The 21,172-nt window shown below is 45.9% G+C and overlaps 1 protein-coding gene across 2 annotated transcripts in view; it reads left to right on the top strand.

The window, feature by feature from the left end:
* Mboat1 (membrane bound glycerophospholipid O-acyltransferase 1) overlaps nucleotides 1-21,172 on the top strand; it is a 98,735-nt gene that overhangs the window by 52,835 nt on the left and 24,728 nt on the right. The window contains exons 4-7 of one of the 2 annotated variants that reach the window (XM_076857917.1): nucleotides 3,601-3,696; nucleotides 14,483-14,538; nucleotides 16,659-16,713; nucleotides 20,943-21,126. In XM_076857917.1, coding sequence (XP_076714032.1) covers nucleotides 3,601-3,696; nucleotides 14,483-14,538; nucleotides 16,659-16,713; nucleotides 20,943-21,126 — 391 coding nt within the window. The remainder of the gene's footprint in view (nucleotides 1-3,600; nucleotides 3,697-14,482; nucleotides 14,539-16,658; nucleotides 16,714-20,942; nucleotides 21,127-21,172) is intronic. The other variant, XM_076857920.1, reaches the window with a different exon arrangement.

Here is a 21,172-nt window from a genome sequence, read left to right as displayed (position 1 = left end):
TCTTCTCCTTTCTCTTCCCTGAGTCACAGAGCTCTGTCCAGTGGCTGGGAAGAGGAGAGAATTGGCATTTGCTGCCATTTAGAACTGACCCTTTTCTGCATTGATACTACTCAGGATTTTGTTTAGAGAGTTCTTAAAGGAGCCAGGTCTGTCTCCTTCCCAAGCCACCGTGTGGGCCAAGTAGAGCAGAATGTGGTCTGTATCCCCTGGGACAGAGGCACTGTGCCACAACAGTGCTACTCTCTGTCCCTACTCTGTGCCACATCCCAGGACAAGCTCCTTTGAAAACATATGACATTTCATTATTTTAAGTACAAAAACTATGCATCAACATAGTATTGAACATTGTATCTCTTTGTTTCAAATATATTCCTTCTAAAACAACTCTTTGGGATCTATATGTATATACATATTTTCTTCTTTATTTTTCTGAGATGTGGAACTGAAAGCTTGGAGAGGCAGATAAGTGGAGTTTGACAGATTTTCACAAAGTGAGCAAATACCTGTAACCTCCAGGCAGGTCAAGAAGGGAACAGGATCATTGCTCATGGCCCAGTCTCTGCCACACCCCTCTTTCCTAAAATAATCACTCTGCCAACTTCTCACACCACAGATGACCTTGCCAGGGCTGGGATTTGAACTTGGATTAGTCTGTCTCCAGAATACGTGTTTTCCGTGCCACTCCTGGATTCCTTAGATTTTTCAGGTCAGGCTGGGGCTTGAATGCTTCACCCTGTTGTATTAGGAGTCAGCTCCTGGCCCCGTCCTTGACAACCGAGGGCCTATTGGGATGGTTGACTTGAACATGCTTTACCTCCAAGCCAGGTTCAAGCCTGTGGCTAACTTCTGTGGGAGTCAAAGGACAAGTGGCCAGCATTAGTGGCTGCATTTGACCTGGGCCTGGAAGAATCTGCCTTTCGAATCTGTCTTGTGCTTCTGCCTTGGGCTCATCAACTGGCTGAGAGGGGGATGGGTACTGGAGGGATGGAGGCCTAGTCCATTCTGTTCCTCCTGCTGCTCTTGAGGGGAGAGTTTCCTTAGCTATTTGCTTTACTGACTGTCTTAAAGGGTTTGGGATGAATCCATGGCAGGAAAAAAATCTCTTTGTATAGTACCCGTTGAGTATTCCTTACCCCAAAAGCTTAGGATAGAAGTGTTTCCAATTTTGGAGTTTTTCAGATTTTGAATATTTAAATAGACCTTAATGGTTGAGGACCCTGAATCAAAAACATCTGAAATCAGAAATGATTTAAAATTTTAAGTTTTTTTCTTTCTTTTTTTCTTTTTTTTTTTTGCACCAGGGATTGAATCTAGGGGTGCTTAACTACTGAGCCACATCCTCACATCCCCAGGCCTTTTATATTTCTTATTTTGAGACAGGGCTTTGCTACGTTGTTCAGGGCCAAGTTGCTGAGTTGCTGAGGCTGGCCTTGAACTTGGGATTCTTCTGCCTCAGCCTTCAGAGTTCTAGAAATATAGGCATGAGCCAAAATTTGAATCTTTTTAATCAGTGACATGATGTTCAAAAAGTTTTAGATTTTGGAGTGTTGGGGATTTCGGAGCATTTCAGATTTCCATATTTGGGATGGTCAACCTGTAACATCTTTGTAAATAATGATAAAAAGGGCTTATGCAGTGATTTAGTTTACAGAGCTCCTTCACACTCCTGACAGGCTTTTTTTGCTGCCAAATGATTTTTTTATTACCCTTACTTTACTATTTCCTAGGTTGACCTCATCTTCATGAGTTATTTTAATGTGAATGTGTGAATTTCAATATAATTTAACACAGAATATTCATCTTCCCTGTTTTATGGGAAAAGTTGGACCATCTGAATGTATGTCTGTATCTGATGGGCTCTGGACCATTCAAAAGCATTTAGTGTGTTTGGTTCGGTTTATTTATACTAATAGGTTTATTTATACTAATAGTAACTGAATCTCCTATGTGTCAAACCAAGGTTGAGAGGCCCAAGGTCAAGTGCGTTGGGAAACAGACATCTATGTAAATAACTTTCAGCATTATAATTATGTAGGTTAGCAGGTAGCACCAGAAAAGTGCAGTCAGTGGAACAACATGTTGTGTTGAGGAGCAGGACATGGGGTGAGATGGGTGGAGCAAGAGCATGCCAAGTGACAGGGAGGAGGTGGCATTGGAGCTGAGCCTTATCTGATCAGTAGAGTTTCCGGATGGACTGTGGGATGGATGGACAGGGGAGCTGCAGGCCGAGGAATGAGCATAAAGAAAGACATCTGACCTGAGAGTACAGGGTGCAGCCGGGGAACAGGAGCAGGCCAGGGTACCTGGGCTCAGGTGACCGTGAGGCGGCTGCAGGTGAGCTGAGAATGCTGAGCTAGAGAGCAGAGTGTGCAGCACTCGTGTGCTGTCTGGGAGTTTTCACCTGCCTGGAGAGTGGGATCCACCGGAGACTTTCACAACGAGTAGTGTTCGTGTAGTTATTCACTTACCAACACACATGACCACCTTTGCCTTCGAGTAGCTTACACACAGGTAAGGGCACAGTAGTTCCTCACGTCGTCACGGTCTGCTCAGGCTGCTGTGGCACAGTGCCATAGCTGGGTGACTTATAAATACAAATTTCTTTCTCCTGTCTCTGGAGGCTGGAAGCCAGACGTTAGGCAGCATGGTCATAGGCAGCATGGTCAGGTCCAGCGAGGGCCCTGCTCTGCTGAATTCTCTCTGTAACCTCATTGCATCTCACGGTGGAGAGAGAGTAGGAGAGCTCTCTGGGATCCCTTCTATAAGGGCGTTAGTCCCATTCACTAGGACCTTCCAAAGGCCCACTTCTTGCTACCATCACATCAGAGGATTTCAACCTAGGAATTTGGGGAGGACACACATATTCAGTCCATCGCACACATTATCAGGTAAATTTATTGTTACAAATTGATAAATGTGTGAATGACAAGGGTGTGTATGTATGCCCGTGTGTGTCTGTGTGTGGTCTGCCTATGTGTGTGTTGCTGGTTTACACTCATAGAGGAGCAGACGGTGTCTCTGAAGGAAGCTGGAGTGCCAAGGACAGAGTGGCGATCGAAGCCTGAGGTGTGGGTAGGGAGGGTCCTGTGCAGAATTAGCCAGAGGGGGGGCAAGAAAACAGGGGCACACACACCGAGAGAACCAAGCCTTAAGGAAGGGCGTGGTCAGGGGTATGGTGGTGGTTTGTGTTTTGTAAAGATTATCGTGTGAACATGATGGTTGGTCAAGAGGCGGGTCCTAGTACAAGACCTTGCGGGTCAGCGGTTCCCAGTCCTGGCTGCCCGTTGGAATGCCATGTGCACCTGGTACCACTCAAGCAGGACAGCTGGGGGAGGTCCCAGGCATCCCCAGTTTGCTAAGCTCCCTCGCTGATTCCATTATGCCGTGGGGACTGAGAGCGACCACTGTGGTCCCGGTGAAGAGATGAAGGGCTCAGAGCCGAGGGTGGGGAGGTGAGGACTCAGGATGGCCTGGGATGTCGCTGGCCCGGGTGTGACTGACCATTCTCCTACAGAGGGTGAGGGAGAGGAGGAAGAGAACGTTTCCTGAGTGCACTGTTGGTCTGCATAATACACTGCTCTTCTGTGTTTTTGCTCTTAGATACACTTTTTTTGTGGCGATGGGATACCTTACAATATGTCACATCAGCCGAATATACATCTTTCACTATGGAGTGCTCACTACAGATTTTTCGGGGTGAGTATCTTAGTTTGGGGACTAGGGACTGACTGCGGACTTTTGACTCAATCTTGGAGGGTCTGTATGAATCAAGTGTGCATAAGAATTATCAGGTGAGTTAAGTCAGTTGGTAAAATGCTGTGTGAACAGGGTGGAGGTTGAAGATTGGATTGTTCCATGGGATTATAAACTGTGCTCAGCTGTAAGGTCAGGGTCACAAGCTACAGCCTGGGGGTTCTGTCCCACTGTCTTTTTTAAAGCAGTCCCACTGGAGGGCGGCCAGAACTTGCTCACGGACGGGTTGTCTGACTGCTCTGTCACTGCAGTGGCTGAAGCTGAGTCATTGCAGTGGAACCATGTAGCTGGCAAAGCCCAGAACATTCACCATTCAACTCTACAGAAACCGTGTGCCCATCCCTATTCTAAGGCCTGCCGTGCAGGGTCGGTGCTCACCCTCTGGTTAATGACCTAGAAATTCTTCCTGGTGAATTGAAATGGCTGTCAGTCTGAACCTTGCGAGTGTCCTCTGGCTGCTCTGTCTCCTCCCTGAGATGCCCCTAGACCTCCAGCTACCACAAGGGTAATGCGTGGAACAGCGTGAGGTCCCCAGCCTTGGCCTGGGGGAGCCCTCCTGTCCCAACTCGTCGCCTGGTGAGGACTGCAGATGGTCAGTGTTCTGTTGAGGTTAGCGGAGGAATAGCTTTCTATGAATCCTTCAGGATGAGCAGTAAGCAGAGTTGCCCCTGGTGACACGCATATCCTCCACTTACTTCCCTAGGGATTTGGATCTGTTCCTTGCAGGTGGCATGAGGTCGGGGAGAACTCGGGTGGTTGGATTGCGTCTCAATTGTTGAGTCATTGGTGAGCAGGTTGGAATAGGGGGCTGCACTCAGCTCACGTGTGTGAACTTTGCCATTGTGCAGCTCACCTGTCCCCCCAAGTTAGGCTCAGGAGGGTGAAAGAGTGTTGCTTTTGGACACAGAGACTGTTACATTCAAATCTTCACCTTGTGGCTTGGGCTTCTTTTCTCCTGGGATTTTCCCTGTTTCTCTCCCAGCTGGGTGTCTCTACCCCATATGGTAAGAGCACGCTTCCCCAGTGTATCTGAAATAAGTTCACAAAAATGATTTTATTCTTGAGTGGTATGCATTGCTATAAAACACAGTATGGGAGCAACAAAGATAATAAAATAGCCAGAAAGTGATACCATTAAAAATAACCATATCTCCGCACAGTGTCTAATCCATGACCTGCACGCTCAGCTTTCACCCCAGAGCCCCACTGTACTGGAAGGAGTTCTTGCTACTTAATATCTATTCAATAAGGGAATTAGTTAAATACTGCAGAATTTGTTGGCATATTTTTCAATGTTTCCAGGAGACTCCTTCTAATTATCCAACAACCGTACTGATTAGGATGATGAACAAAAAGCTTTGGCTTTGGCTCAAACTACATTACTACCTGTTTCGTGTGAATATCACCCTCTCTTTTTCATGCAGTCAATGTTCATTCATTCATTTCTGCGACAATATTTGAGTCTCCAGTGTGCTGGGTACAACGCCAGGTGCCAAGGACACTGAGTTCTAGGTAGGAGAACAGGTGTTCCCGGCAGATGGAGCGGCTGGCTCTGCCAGAGAACAAAAGGGTGAGGCAGGTGCCCACCGAGGCCCTTCCTGGACAGCGGCTTCTGTCATCAGGCGTGATCAGTTCAGCAGCCTGGTTGTCACTGGACTCCATCTGCTGCTCCTCGTGCCCATAGCCACCCCCTGGACCACTGCGAGTCGGCAGCACCTCCTAGCAGCTGTCCTTCCCTCCCCTTGCCCCTTCCCCAGTCTCTGTTTTCTGTACCTGCCAGAGTGAGGTTCCCCACTGCAAAGCAGATGGGACCTGGACCTGAATATCTCCACTTGCTTTCCTGCCACCTCCTGCTCCCATGTGCGACATGGAAAAAAGCTCAAGGTCCACACATGCTGGGTTAGTACTGTGCCTCGAGTTCCCCTCATCAGAAAGCCCTTCCCCATCTTCGTCAGTCTGGAAACCTCTTTCTTCATTTCTTAAAACCCAGTTCAAAGATGGATTCCTTGCAAAGCGTCCATGGTTGCCACCCTCTCCACCTGCCTTGGAGTCATGCATTTTGGACCTGAGACAGCAGGATGCCTCTCAACCTGGCTCGCACTGGTCAGTGCCACCCTTGCCTGCTCATCAGGGTCATCAGCTTGCTGGAGTGTGGCATGTTCGTAACCAGCAGATGTGGGCACCCCCCTCATCATCAAGAAGTCCCCCAATCTGCTGTCTGCAAGCTGGAGACCCAGAGGTGCTGAGGAGCTGACGGTGTGTCTCAGGCTGAGGGAACCAGCCAGAGACCTAGACTGGTGTGTCTCAGAGTCTAAGCCTGGTGTTCTCGTGTCTGAAGGCAGGAGAAGACGCATGTTCCAGCTCAGAGAAAGAGGAGGGGAGAAAGAGAAAATTCACCCTTCTTCTGCCTTTTTATTTTGTCCAGGCCCTCGGTAGACTAGACATTGCCCAAATGCTCATCGCTTCCAGAAACACCCTCACACACACCTCAGAAACAATGTCTCCCAGCTGTCTGGAGACCCCTTACCCAAGTCCAGCTGATGCACAGAGCTAGCCATCTTGACTTACATATAAGCTCATGATAGATGGATGTGGAAGTGAAGATGGTGATTGTTCCAAAACTAGATTGGGTCCTTTGTAGAGTCACAAAGCAGGGTGAGCACATTAAAAGTAATTGCTGTTGAGTGAGATGTGGATGAGACGCTGGAAGGATTGGGAAGACGTTGTAAGCATCAGATTTCCTCACTCAGAGGCTTTGCAAGCATCTGTGCCATTTCACCTTCTTAGTGAATGCTAGAGGACATCACTCTGGAGATGGCGGATGGGGTTTTTTGGAACAGAGATGCTGCCATTCAGCAGAGCCGCTCTGCAAGGAAAGGCTTGGGTCCTGCCTCAGACCCTTGCTCATTCATTCTTCAGCAGACACGGACTAGGAACCCTGGATATACCAGGCATGTCTGCAAGAGACGGGAGTGAGCAGCCTGCAGAATCAGTGTGCACGTGTTGATTTCAAGATCTCCTAGAAAGTGAAAATGTGGCCATATCATTTTGTGTTGGGTTGACAAAGTATCCCCCTAAAATTCATGTTCACTCAGACCCTCAGACTTTTTCCTTATTTGGAAAAGGATCATTGCAGATATAACTAGTTCAGATGATGTCATACTGGATTAGGGTATGCATTGGGTCCAACATGTCCCTGTAAGAAGGCCATAAAGGACAGACCACAGGGAGATGACTACGTGGGAAGATGGAAGCAGAAATTGGAATGATGTAGCCGGCTGCCAGGGAATGTCAAGGATTGCTGTCAATCACCAGAAACCAGGAAGAAGCATGGGACAGATTCTCCCTCAAAGCCGGCAGAAGGAACCGACCCTGTTGACATCTTCGTTTTGGACTTCTAGCCTCCAGAAGTGTGAGAAAAGGTTTTCTGTGTTTGTAAGCCACCCCCTCGTGATGATTTGTTATGGCAGCTGGAGGATACTCATACACTCTGTTCCTCATTCTTTACCTTTTCATGCATTAGCGGCTGTCTCCTGCTCCTCCACGGTCCCTGTCTCTGGCTGCCCTTGTGATACCTTCTCTTCCATTCGTTTTGTCAAAACCACAAGTGCTTGAGTAATTTAAGCTTCTTTTTAATGCAGTCAAAATTGTGGGCAGGTATCAAAAGGAAAACCGTGCAGGGCATTTGCAGACAAACGTGCTTGTGAAATGGGGTGACTTTGGGGTTGACAGCAGGAGGATGGAAATCAGGTCCTGTCAACCTCGCTTTCAGAAGCAGAGTCTCGAAATTGGACTAAGAAATCTCTGACGTCACACACAAAACTGCAGAATATTTGAACTAGAAAGGTTCTGTTGTCAGGAAAGAATACAAAGAAAAAGCATCTGCTGCCTGAAAATCACACCTGGTTTAGTCCTTTGGTCACTGAGTGGCCAGGCATCCAGTTCGTGGAGGATGTGTCCTTATTTTTGTCTTTTCATAGATGACGTTGAATGGCATTATTTTCCCCTATCACATAGGTGCCCACTGCCTCACTGACGTACGTCCATCTTCTTGGAGTACGCCAGCGTCTGTGTTGACAGATAGAGGGGTCCGTACCACCCGGAAATTGGCAAGATGTTTTAAATCAAAAATTGCCAATTAGAGAGGTTCTGTACCATCGTGTGTTCTCATTATGAGCACATGAGCAGCCGCAGATTCTCTTCCAGGATGGGCTTCCTCTAACCCCACTGTTTATTTCAGTTGAAATATCATGTGTAGGATTTTGCGGAGAGGTGAAGCAGTGTCTTGAAGTGGAACGTGGCATTTCAGAGCAGCTGGATGTGTAACTGTTCTCTTTGGAGCATGTCTGCAAATCTTAGTGCTTAGCACATTTTATCACACCTTCAGAGTGAGAGCACAGACAGGAATCGAATGGCGTTGGATGTGACGAGTGATTTTGTCAAACAACACATATAGATGGTTTTAATTTTGGAGAACACATGAACTTGTACTTTAGGCTATTCCAGGAACTTGTAATTTTATTTATCGTTCTAAAAGTAGTCAAGTTCCCATGGGCAGGGCTGGTGAGAATAGTAAAATACATTTTTATTTGTGCTGCTAATATAATCTATATCAGTGCAGGCAGGGGTGAACGTCTGTTCTGTTTTTCTGTGACTGTGGGCTGGGAAAGGCACCAGCACCGTTGCTGTTCTCCCCGGGGAAGCTCAACAGTTGCAATAAAGCTGATTCCTTTTAGGTTTGTGATTGTGAATGGATTCTTCCAAGGGCAGCAGCAAGAACTCTATTTCCTTTTTGCAGTTTCAGCCCGATTCAGGCAGATAATTGCTCCCCTCATGTTGGTAGTTCAGTTGCCCAATGTGTGTTTTGAAAACAGTATGAAATGAAAACTCTAGACCCGGCCAGTGGGAGGATAAATTGGTAAAACCCTCTGGAAGGCAATTTTGCCATGAATTTCCAGTGAGAGTTTTCAAAAAGTTCCTATCTCATAATAGTCTAAACACTTAGTAGTTGAATTACTGTAAAGAAGCCAAATTTATTTTATTTTTCACAAGGCTGTTTGACTGCTGTCAGTAGTGAGAAACTAGAAGCATCCCAAAACAATCTAAAAGAGATGAATGATCAGATTAAGGTACCAGCGTGCTTCCATTACATAAAAACCACAAGGCAAAGACATGTGTCAAGATTCCATTTTTTTTTTTTCTTTGTGGAGTTGCATAGAAAACGAGTGAGAGGAAATAATGAAACATTAAGACAGGTTCTGTCTGGGGGTCCGTTATTGATGATTTGAATATTCATTTTACTTATTTATATTGCTATGATAATGAAAACCCTGGAATGTTATTTAAATACATTTGCATGCATATTAAAGATTTTGGTGAACTGCAGCGAATGTGACTGTTGGAACAGTGGCCACTTGTAGTTCCTGTTACCTTTTCGGAGGACAATAGACACTCTGTTGGCCTGGCCTGCTTTCCAGAGGGGACCTTGGCCCTCTTGTTCCATGGATAATGTTTTTTTCTATCACTTTATGACATTCTGGTCACCCCGTTTGCCCAAGCCCAGTATGTTCTAATAATTGGGTTATACGGTATGGAAAAAAGATATTTGCAAAGAAATTTCAAGATGTGCTTATTCCATATTTCTTCTTCAGGTCACTCTAGTTTTTTATAGTCATGGGCTATTGAATTTGCAGTCAGAAGTGGCACTGAATGTACCTGGTGGGTCACTTGTTAAAGTGAACACTGGGTGGTTTTGTTGAGTGCTAAGGAATAGAGGTCAAATCTTGGAAAACTGTGTGTGTGTGTGTGTTAGGGTTGTCCTTATTCTTTTTACTCCAAATATCTTCATCTATCTGTTTTTCTTCGTCATTTCTTCCATTATATTTCTTTCTTTTTTATGTTTGATTTTATTTGTTCTAATTAGTTATACATGACAGCAGAATGCACTTGGACTCATTGTGCATAAATGGAGCCCAACTTTTCATTTCTCTGGTGGTACACAATGTAGAGTCGCACCATTCATGCAATCCTATGTGTACCTAGGCTAATGATGTCATTATGACTTGTGTGGTCCACATTTTTGTATCTGATCAGTTCAATAGATTTAAAGAAATTCTTTAGTCAAAGGGCTCAGAGGGGAATTGTTCTGGGGACGGCTGTGTGGTTGGTGCTCTTCCTAACACCCATGGAAAAGTGAGTATGTAGGGTTTCTAAGCTGTTGCTTTCAGTGAACAGGTCTGAGTTCTAATTTGTGGCTTTTCGATCTGCTTTATCACAAGTTACTAGAGCGTTGTGTTTTATAAATTCATGATCACATGTGAGTTATTCATTTTTACTTAACTTGTCAGAAACTTCTTTGGATATTTAAATCAGAAACAACATAGTGCTGAAATACAGACTGGATGAGGTGTGACAACATTTGAGACACAGCTGCTTTTTTTTCCCCCGTAGAAAAGAACGTCTTTTCTAAGTCATGAACAATATGGTTTTTACGTAGATCCAGAGGCACAGATTTCGTCCTGAAACATGAGTATTTTTGATACAGCAGTAGGTGCTCAGTTCTACCGTCGCATCAGTCTGGATCCCCCATAAGCAGATGCCAGGATGGGAACAGATGTGTGAGGTTTCAGGAGAATGGCAGCCATGAGACTGAGATGCAGGCTTGACCCCTGAGAGGAGGGAGCTCCTGGCCTGCAGCAGGGTTCTAGTTTGCCACCTTCTGTGGAGTCCTGCTGCTAAGTTCCCAGCGCACAGGAGTTGCCTGGCTTTGGAGGGCGTGGTCTAAGTATCCAGGCGCTGCTCATTCATTGGCTGGCGCAGCCCAAGGGAGGCGTGGCCTCTGCGGGAGCATCTCTGGCCTGGGTGCTCCCCAGCTGCCCGCCTGGGAGTCCTGCCTGTGGGTCTGTCCTGGACTGGTGGATGTTTCTCGGGGCAATGCCTGGGCACGGAATACGTTTACTCCAGACAGAGGGCAATAATGTTGTATTTCTACAGAGACAGAAAGGTGGGCTAACCAAATACATTATCTCTCTTTTTTGATGTATCAATTTTGGGGTCCTAAGATGGAAGTTATAAATTAGATACATTGTAGACACTTAATTGGTTTACAAATGGAGCGATTGCCAGAGAGCCCGCCACACATCTAAAAAATTATGTGCTGGGTTTTGCATGAGGAAGGCTGGTTCCTAGGTTTTCCAAACTTTCAAACAAAATAAAAGAAAAAAATGGCAAAAGGTATTAGAAAGAAAACCATCATGCTTTGAAGTCTGATTTGAAAACTGCCTTGAATGTGTTGCTTACAGGGAGTCCCTTTAAGAAAATCAGCTCAGCCCGGTCCGGGTGCTGAGTCCGAGGCCTTGTTGGACAGCAGAGGGTGAGCCACAGAGTCCCATTGGTCTGTGAGACCCTCTTGGCCGTGCACAGAGCTCTGGTGTAGCCCTTATTCCTGGGACCAGCACCTCAGTTTTCTGGAAGAGCAGGTTTTTCTTTTCTTCTTCGGGGTGAGAGTGTGGTCCAGGTGAGCATCACTGATGAGCATGTCCTGACACACACCAGACCGAGTGTCCTGGTGGCCTTGTTGGTCATTCTCGCCCCTTCTGGCAGGACGCAGAGAGGCCCTTCCCCCCTCCCCTGGGCAAGCTGCCCCCTTCTTTCAACGTCTTGCTGGGCATTAGGGATTTTTCATCTTTTGGATCTCTCTTGTTGCTGTTGTAGATGGACACAGCCTTTACTTTAAGTGTTTATTTTTAGGGGGTGCTGAGGATCCAGTCCAGTGCCTCACACACACTAGGCAAGCGCTCTGCCACTGAGCCCCAGCCTCAGCCCAACGTTAGGAATCTTGTTTCAGTGGTGGCCATTGGCCATCGGGCTTTTGCCAATGAGATGTCAGGTTAGGTGTAAAGGTGGAGATGCCCAAGGGTAGATGTTGACAACTTATTCAAAGTGGTTTATTTATTAGTGCATATTTATGACTCACCTACTACATGCTTGTTATTTTAAAGGGATGGAAAATAAGAGTAAGAATGAGCAGAATTAGACAAGCCAGTGGACTCAGAGAGAAGGGGTGAATGTAGTTGACACTTGTCATATTTGGCCAAAAGATGGCTGTGTCTGGCTGCATCTTCCCTCACTGCTGCACGTGGTCTGCTGGACGCTGTGGAGCATCCTATGGATCCAGGATACTGTGATAAGACGTGGGTCAAACCCTCAGCCTTCCAAATAACAGGCCGACTGTCCATAGGGTGCAAAGAGAGCAAATCCAGCAAGAAGCCATGGAATAGAAGTCAGAAAACCAGACTAAGGCTGAGGGTGTGAAGGAAGGTATGCAGTCAGAGCTGTGGGGTTTCATCTTGTGGGCAGTGCAATAGCCCAGTTGCTTGTGTCCCCTTCTAAAGTCATGTCAGAATCCTCGCCCTCAATGCTGAGGCATTGGGCTGTGGCCCCTGGGTCTCAGGGGTGGAGCCCTCACGCATGGGGTTAGTGCCCTTGTAAAAAGGGCTGCAGAGCGCCTTTGCCCTTCCTCCCCATGAAGTGACGGAAGACAGCCATCTTGGAAGCTGGCCCTCAACCGGGCTGTGGGTCTGCCAGCTGGCCTAGGACTTCCAGGCTCCAGGACTGTGAGAATACAGTCCACCATTTGCAAGTGCCCAGTGAGTGGTATTTTGTTATAACACCTGAAGGAACTTTGACAAGAGTGAAGGCGTATTACAAGTTCTAAACTAGGGGAAATGGAAAATCAGATGCCACTTTTCCTTTTCTTTTGAAAGTGAGTCTAGCGTGTTGCCCAGGCTGGCCTTGAACTCCTGAGCAAGCCATCTTCCTGCCTCAGCTTCCTAAGTAGCTGGGACTAGGGGCATGTGCCACTGCACCTAGCTCCCTTAAAAACGTTTATGATAGCTTTGTTGAGATAGAATTTGTATCATTTGAAATATACAATCCAGTGGTTTTTAGCATTCTCACCCAGTGAATTAACAAAGCATAGCCATGACTATAAATTTTCATTTCTCAGGGGTGTATATCTAGCAGTTGAATTGCTATATCCTAAGGTAACTCTGTTTAACTTTTGAGAAACTATCAGACTGTTTCTGCAGCAGCTTCACCATTAACATTTCTGCAAGCAGCATGTAAGGCTCCAGTGTCTCCAGATTCCTGTCAACACCTGCTGCTGTCTGTGTTGTGGATCCTAGCCTTCCTAGTGCTTGTGTGGTTGTGTCTCACAATGTGATTGTGGTTGTGAGGTTGTGGTTTCAATCTTCCTGTCTCTGATATATCCATTAATCGATTATCCATAATTATTGTTGGGCATCTTTTCAACAAAAAACTGCTTATTGGCCATTTGTGTATGTTTTTAGAGAAATAGCCACTCATTTTTTTCTCATTTGAAGTTATTTCTCTAGTAGGTTGTGAGAGTCCTTCATATATTCCAGTCAGGTGTATGATTTGCTTTTTTTTTTTTTTTGCATTCTGTGAAATCTTTTTACTCTTTTGGAGGTATATCTCCATGAAATCTAATTTTCCTTTTGTTGCTTGTGCTTTTGATATTATACCTAAAAATTTGGTGCCTGATCTGAGGTCATGAAATTTATACCTATGTTTTTTCCTAAAAGTTTGGCAGTTTCAGTTCCTAGATTTAGGTCTTGGATTCATCTTTGAATTGTTTTTGCTCTTTTCATGTGGACATCCAGTTGTCCCCATCGTAATTTGTTAAGAAGACCTTTCCTGCCCTCACTTATTTGTGCTACCATTCTTTCCGACATGCGTGCCGCTTCTGAGGCAAGTTTTATTCGACGACTCTTACCAACTTAAGGTTGGCACTATTTTTGTCAATAAATGGTTTGTTTACTGAGAGCTGCATTTTACAAACACGACTTTTACCATGTAAAAGATGGGAGAATTGCTTCTAATACAGCAAAGGCTGTGAGAACACAGTTGGGTGGAGAGGCAGGTATGTGTCATTTAACGAGGGAGCACGTTCTGAGAAATGTCTCACTGGGTGGCTTTGTCATTGTGTGAATACGAGGGTGCACACACACAGACCTAGGTGCACACACACCCCTAGGCCGTGTAGTAGAGCCTCTTTCCCCAGGGCTGTGAGCCTGTACAGAATGTCACTGTGCTGACCCCACTGGGCCATTGTAGCACAGGGCAGGTGTGTGTGCACTTAACACACCTAGACAGGTTTGCACGGGCATCACCACAGACAACAGACATGCCAGTGACAGGTTGCACTATGGCTTTGTGACGACTGTGACGTCACCAAGGTGTCGGAGTTTCTCAGCTCCACTTTAATCTTCTGGGGCCGCTGTTGACTGAAACATCATGACGTGGCACACGACTGTGCAGGTCTGTCTCTCCAGGTGGAGCCGGGTTAGGCGTCTCCCCAGCCAGCGCTTTTCGTGTTGGTGTGTGTTGGAGCCCCTGGCCATCTTGTTAAATAGATTCCCGGGTCAGGTGGTGTGTCGCTGAGTCGCTCCAGGTGAGGCCCATGTGGTGGTTCTGGTCCTGGGGCCTCGCTCTGGAGAGAGACCGTCTAGTGTGACTCCTCATTCAGGGTCATCACATCTACTGATTTAATGCGATCTGGAAGGGAAATACAAACTGAATATTGTGCATTGTCCCGTTTTGGGATTTTATTGAATAAATTGCAAGATGAAGAACCGCCACACAAAGAAGCAGAGTCACAGGCTCCCCCGGAGGGCCTTCTTCATCTTGACCTCCCGTCTCCTCCTAGGCCCCTGATGATCGTCACTCAGAAGATCACGACCCTGGCTTTCCAAGTCCATGATGGTGAGAACAGCCCCCTCCTTGGGGCCCTCCGAGCTCTCCTTTGTGTGCCCCGGGGTTAGACACGTGCCCGTGGACCTCGCCACCTCTCGTTCTGCCTTTCCAAGTCTCTTTAACCTGTCCGCCTCACCCCCCTCCACTCCCCGGGGAATCTGTAGTCTAAATGTGCTGAGATGTTCACTCCGGGAGCAGGGGTTCTCTGTTTATCTTTGCAGTGTTTTAAAATCTGTGATTCTCTCTGAATTCATTTCCAAATTGCTTGAGAAATGGCAAACCTTTTGCTTTGGTTTAATCTCCAAAAAGCTTATAAGGTAATGAATAAATCAAACAGCACTGGATGTTTAATCATTTTTTAATAGTACATCTTTTTTTTTTTTTGATGGAAAATTGTCTACTGGACAATCATCTTGAAAAATCATCTAATGAGATCAGCCTGACCCTGTAGAAAGCTGGGAGAAGGGCTGGGGTTGTGGCTCGTGGTAGACCACTCGCCTGGCATGTAGGAGGCGCTGGGTTCCATCCTCAGCACCCCACAAAAATAAAACAAAGGTATTGGGTCCAATACCTTTTAAGTCCAATATCAATTAAAATTTTTTTTTTAAAATTGGGAGAAGGAAGAATCTGTCATTTTTCCAGCAAAAGCGACTTAAGCTGTTCTTATGGGGACCCAGGGAAGGGAGGAGGGTTATTCCAGTTGGAGGGAAGATTTCTACCTGGCTTTACGAGGTGCCAGGTGCAGTTCCCAAAAGCACCTTCTGTGGATTGTGCGCTTGACTGTGGGGTGTCTTCACTGGGTGACAGGAGGAGACGGTTGTCTCCAGGAGCTGGTTTTCTTGTTAGTCCTTCCATCTTCAGAACCGATGACACTTGGTCTGACCCGGTGCCCCCTGTTTCGTACCGGGCGCCCTAGCTGTTCTGTAGAGAACTGAATCATTTTAGATCAAGACGGAGTCTTCCCAGGGGAGCTACCCTCCTGCGTGCCCAGCACCGAGAGGTCTCCCGGGTGGGAGGCTGGTAAGGGCCAGGCGAGAGGAGCCCTGCAGACGAGCAGCCGCCCAGACCAACAGCTGTTGTCAGTGCCACTCGGGTGGCCAGATGGTACTATCAGTGGAGATCTTAGGGAAACAATGAAGAGATTCTTCTTTCTTTCTATTTTTTTTTTTTTTTAGACACTATTTCTTCTTTTTTTCTTTAAGTGGACTTTTTGCCTAGGTTTAATTTTTAAAGTGTTCTCACCCACCACATCCACTTTCTGGGACGTCCTTGTGCTTGTTGGCCTCATCTTTTCTTCTCCGTGTGTGTGGGAGGAACAAGGACACTCCAGAGACGCTCTGCCCTCTCTGAGGAGCGCTGCAGTTCCTTCGTGGTTGGTGACCGTCACCAGCCTTAGCAGGACAGGCAGCCCCACAGTTGACTTCTTGCTCATAACACTTTAGTGACTTCTCTGCAGTCAACACAGCCATTTTATAGGGCGCACTCGTCCTTGGGTTGGAAGGTTTTCTGCTAAGGGTAGGTTTTAAGAAGAAATCTGGCCGTTTCTTTGTGCCTTCCTTGTATCGGGGTGACCTTTCTACTCTTGCTGGAAAAGGGAAGTCCCAGTTCTGTTCCCTCTGGGTCCCTTTCCTGCCCTCAGCTCATTTCAGGACCTCAGCCAGCCTAACCAGGGAGGTGTTCACACCTGCAGTCTGCGAGGGGCAGTTTTGTTCTCTGCCTCTGCAGTGACATCGTACAGGGGAAGGAACCCCCAGTGGAGGAGGGGCAGGGTGTTCCGGAGCCCTCTGGGGTCTGGGTCACAGTATGCAAATTAAACAGAAAAGCTCGGAAGGCTCCCTGTCATTGGAACCTGCAGAGACTTTCCTTCTTCACCTAGGCTCCTGGGCAGCTCTCTGACCCAGGGAACTGCCCACCCCATGCTGGGGATAGAACCCAGGGCCTAGTGCATGCTGAGCCTGTGCTCCACCACTAAGCCACACCCTCCCAGGGATTTTTATAAAATGAAAACCAGGGGCTTGATGATTTATGAAGCAACAATAATTTGCCTTTTTCAAATGAGTTTGGTAAGACTCGTTAAGATGAGCTGTCTACTTCACTTTAAATGTCGTATTTCTATTTTTTTTTAATAGGATTAGGTCGAAGAGCTGAAGACCTTTCTGCTGAGCAACACCGACTTGCAATAAAGTAAGTTAATATTTATAGTCCTTTGCAAATCAGTATTTAGAGATTGTCCTCATTTCTGTAATACTGTATATTAATTCTATAATATGAATATTATATTGTTTATTTATCAAATCTATTGATGGATGCTTGGATTGCCTACCAATCTTTGGCTTTGACAAGGAATCAGTGATGAATAACCTTGTACATGGATTATTTTTTTAAAAAATTTTATCTATTTTTATTTTTTATTTGTTCTTTTTAGATATGCATGATAGTGGAGTATATTTTGACATATTATACGTACATGGAATATGATTTACTCTAATTAGGATCTCATTCTTGTGGTTGTACATGATGTGGAGTTACACTGGTCATGTATTCATATATGAACACAGAAAAGTTAGGTCCTTATTTCCCATTCACGTCCCCCCTCCCTTCCCTTCATTCCCCTTGGTCTATTCCGATGAACTTCTATTCTTCCATCTTCCCCTTTATTGTATGGTGGCATCCACATATCAGGGAGAACATGTGGCCTTTGGTTTGGGGGATTGGCTTATTTCACTTAGCATGATAGTCTCTAGTTCTATCCATTTACCAGCAAATGCCATAATTTTATTCTTCTTTATGGCTGAGTAATATTCCGGTGTGTGTGTGTGTGTGTGTGTGTGTGTGTGTGTGTGTGTGTGTAACATTTTCTTTATCCCTTCATCTGTTGAAGGGCACCTAGGTTGGTTCCATAGCTTAGCTATTGTGAGTTGAGCTGCTATAAACATTGATGTGGCTGTGTCCCTGTAGTATGCTGACTTTAAGTCCTGTGGGTATAGACTGAGGAGTGGGATACCTGGGTCCAGTGGTGGTTCCATTCCAAGTGTTCTGAGGAATCCTACGTGGATTATTTTAAATGTGTTTGAGTCTAGCTGTAGGACCGATTCCCAGAAGTGGATTGTTAGGTCAAGGAGTAAAAGAAATCTTTAACTTATTAGTTCTGAAAGATTCTCCTTCTCCAAAGTTGTTTTGTCTGCTCTGGCGTTATTTTCCCATGGGCATGTGAACCGCTATCTGTCCACCCACATCAGTGTGCCAAAGTCACGGGAAGAGACAGGAGGTGGGCGGAGAAGTGGGCCTGGGCTGGGCACCAGGAGGCAGCCAGTGCAGGTGGGCCTTGGCAGTGCAGGTGAAAGGGGAGGTGTAGAGGGAAGGAGCCCCCAGGACAGGAGAGCAGCAGGACATGGGTTGACAAAGGTCAGTGGGCTGAGGACAGAGGAGCTGCCCAGCGTGGGATAGGGGGGTACCCAGAGCCCAGTGAGGGAGGGGAGGCGGCCCAGGTGGTTTCCTCGTTGAGAAACCGGGGTGTGGAGGCCGCGGAGAACCTTTGGAAGATTCTAGTGGATTCTGTCTCTACTACGCATCAAGAAGATGGGGACAGCCGCGGCGCTGGGTAGCTGGGGAGTTTCAGAACGCCTTTCCCCGTGACTCCCAGCTGCCCCGAAGCCTTAAGCAGAACTGTTTTCACCAGATTTTCCCTGCCACCTCCCTGGCCTGTTATTCAGGGCCTCGTCTGGATGCCAAATTAGCCAGCAGACTCGCCACACTAGTTTATGTGGCTTCTTCCAAGTGGAAACTGGTTCCACCCATCATTTGCTTTGGGTTTATTTTGGCAACCTGGAGGGTTTTCCCTTTTTGGAGCATCCCAGCCAACTCACAGACTCACATTAGGTCAGGTTCTCACCCTGTCTTATGCTCATTTATCTTCATTTTGTGATGTAGACAGACAAGGGTGATAGAAAAAAGCATTTCCCAGCCTCCCAGTAGCTTCTGCCCCAGGCCCAGCCCTGGGCAGTTACAGCTGTGACCAGCAGAGGGAGCCACAGAGCCCTAAGCCTGTTCTGACCACCTGCCTGGTCAGAGGGTGCTTTGAACAAGGTTGCTGTCTTCCCTGATTTCCTTATTTGCACATTCTGAAGAAAGGTGGGAGACCAAGAAGTTTTCAACTTTTAAAAAATTAAAAACTAAGTTAAAATTTGGGGCTTTGTAGTTATAGATAATAAATGAGGCTCATTTCGATATAGTCATCAACGCATATGGCATAGGTTTCTCCATTTCAATCCTCAGTACTAACCTTTCTCTTCCTTCTTCCCTCCCCCTGCCCTGTATTGGTCTTCCTTTTATTTATTTATTTTTAGCTGGTTCATCATAGTTACATATAAAATTGAAATGCACGGTAACACTCACACAGGCACATAGCGTAATTTGGTCGACTTTATTCCTCTCTTCTTCCCCTTCCCCTCCCCTCCTCTCCTCTCTCCCCATCGGTCACCTGCTTCTGCTCTGCTGTTCTCCCTTCTAGTTTTGCAAGATTCCTTTTTTATTATTATTATTCATGTTTTTTCTCTGGCTTCTGCACATGAGAGAAAACCTTTGACCCTGGGCTCTCCGAGTCTGGCTTATGTGCCTTATCATGATATCCTCCAGTTCCATCCACTTACCAGAAAATGACAATTTAACTCTTCTTCACGGCTGAGTAGAACACCAGGTGTATGTAACCACATTTTATTTATCATCTGTCTAATGATGGACACCTGGGCTGGCTTCATAACTTGCTGTTGTGGATCGCGCTGTGATACACATTGGTGTGCATGTGTCATTCTAGTATGCTGATTTTACTTCTTTTGGATAAATATCAAGGAGTGGGATAGCAGAGTCATATGGTGGTTCCTAGTCTTTGGAGAAATCTCCATATGGCTTTCCAAAGTGTACTAATTTGCAGTCTCACCAACAATGTATAAATGTACCTTTTCCCCATGTGTTCGCCAGCAATTGCCACGATTTGTATTCTCAGTGACTGCCGTTCTGACTGGGGTGAGAGGAAATCTCAGTGTAGTTTTTGATTTGCATTTCCCTGGTTGCTAAAGATGCTCAACATTTTTTCCTATACTTTTTTGACCATTTGTATTTCTTCTTTTGAGAAATGTCTCTTTAGATCTTTCACTCATTTATTAAGTGGATCATTAGTTTTTTTGGTCGTAAGGTTTTTGAGATCTTCATGTATGAGCCCCGAGTTGAAAGAGCAGCTGCAAAGATTTTCTCCCATTCTGTGCTCTCTCAATGCTCTTCGTGGTTTTCCTGGCTGTGAAGAAGTTCTTTAATTTAATGCTGTCCCACTTATTGATTATTGGTTTTATTTCTTGAGGAGTCTTATTAAAGACGTTGGTGTCCATGCTGATGTGCTGGAGTGTTACTGTTTTCTTCTAGCAGCTGCACTGTTTGTAGTACAATTCGTAGGTCTTTGATCACTTTGAGTTGATTTTGTGGGTGGTGAGAGGTAGGGACCCACTTTTATTCTTCTCCCACATGGATATCCAGTTTCCCCAGCACCATTCCAGGGGCTGACTTTTTTCCAACTTACGCTTTGGCACCTTTGTCAAGAACCAGATGACCGTGCTTATGTGGGTTTGTCTCTGTGCCTTCTGGTCTGCTCCATTGGTCGTCCTGTCTGTCTCTCATGCCAGGTGCTCCGCTGTTTTTGTGACTGTGGCTCTGTAGAATGATTTGAGGTCAGGTATCGGGGTGCCTCTGTCCTCAGTCTTGTTGCTCTGTGTTGCTTTGGCTCCTCTGGATCTCTTCTTCTCCCGTGTAAGTTTGAGGACCCTTTTCAGTTCTGTAGGGAGTGACACTGTTGTCTAGATGGGGACTGCACTGAGTCTGTAGGTGGCCCTTGGCCATATGACCATTGTGATGACACGAATTTTACTATCCATGAACATGGTAGGCCTTTCCATCTTCAAGGTATTCTTTCAATTTCTTTCTTCACTGTTTTACGATTTTCACTGTAGAGGTGTTTCACCTCATTAGTCAGATTTATTCCCAAGCCTTTTATTTTATTTTGAGGCTAATGTGAATGGAATCCTTTTCTTGGTTTCTTTGAGTTTTGTGTGTTGATCATGCATCTCGAAACTTCACTGAATTTGATTATCACTTCTAGAAGTCTGCTGGAGGTCTTTTTTTGTGTGTGGGGGGTGACTTCTAGATATAGGATCATGTTTCATCAGCAAACAGAAATAGTTTGATTCTTCTTTTCCTATTTGTCTCCCTTTAATTTTCTTCTCCTGCTGGATTGCTCCGGGAAAGGTCTTGTCACCTTTAGTCATCCACGGAGATAACTACCGTGTTTACTACGATTCGCTCACTTGCACCTCCTAGAGGAAAACCAAAGACTAGAGAGTTTTCAACTTTCTTCTTATTTTTCACAGAGTGAAACCCTCTTTTTTGGAATACTTAAGTTACCTTCTCAATTTCATGAGCGTCATTGCTGGCCCTTGCAATCATTTCAAGGACTATGTAGCATTCATTGAAGGGAGACATACCCACATGAAGTTGCTGGAAGTGAACGGGAAGCACAAAGATTTCCACAGCTTGCCAGAGCCATCTCCAACTGTAAGTCTTTAGTGCCAACTGTTTACTCCGAGTCCAGAGAACAGAT

This window comes from Callospermophilus lateralis, chromosome 6, assembly GCF_048772815.1.
Source record: "Callospermophilus lateralis isolate mCalLat2 chromosome 6, mCalLat2.hap1, whole genome shotgun sequence".
In the NCBI taxonomy this organism is placed as follows: domain Eukaryota; kingdom Metazoa; phylum Chordata; class Mammalia; order Rodentia; family Sciuridae; genus Callospermophilus; species Callospermophilus lateralis.
This window is presented reverse-complemented; position numbering and strand designations above follow the sequence as displayed.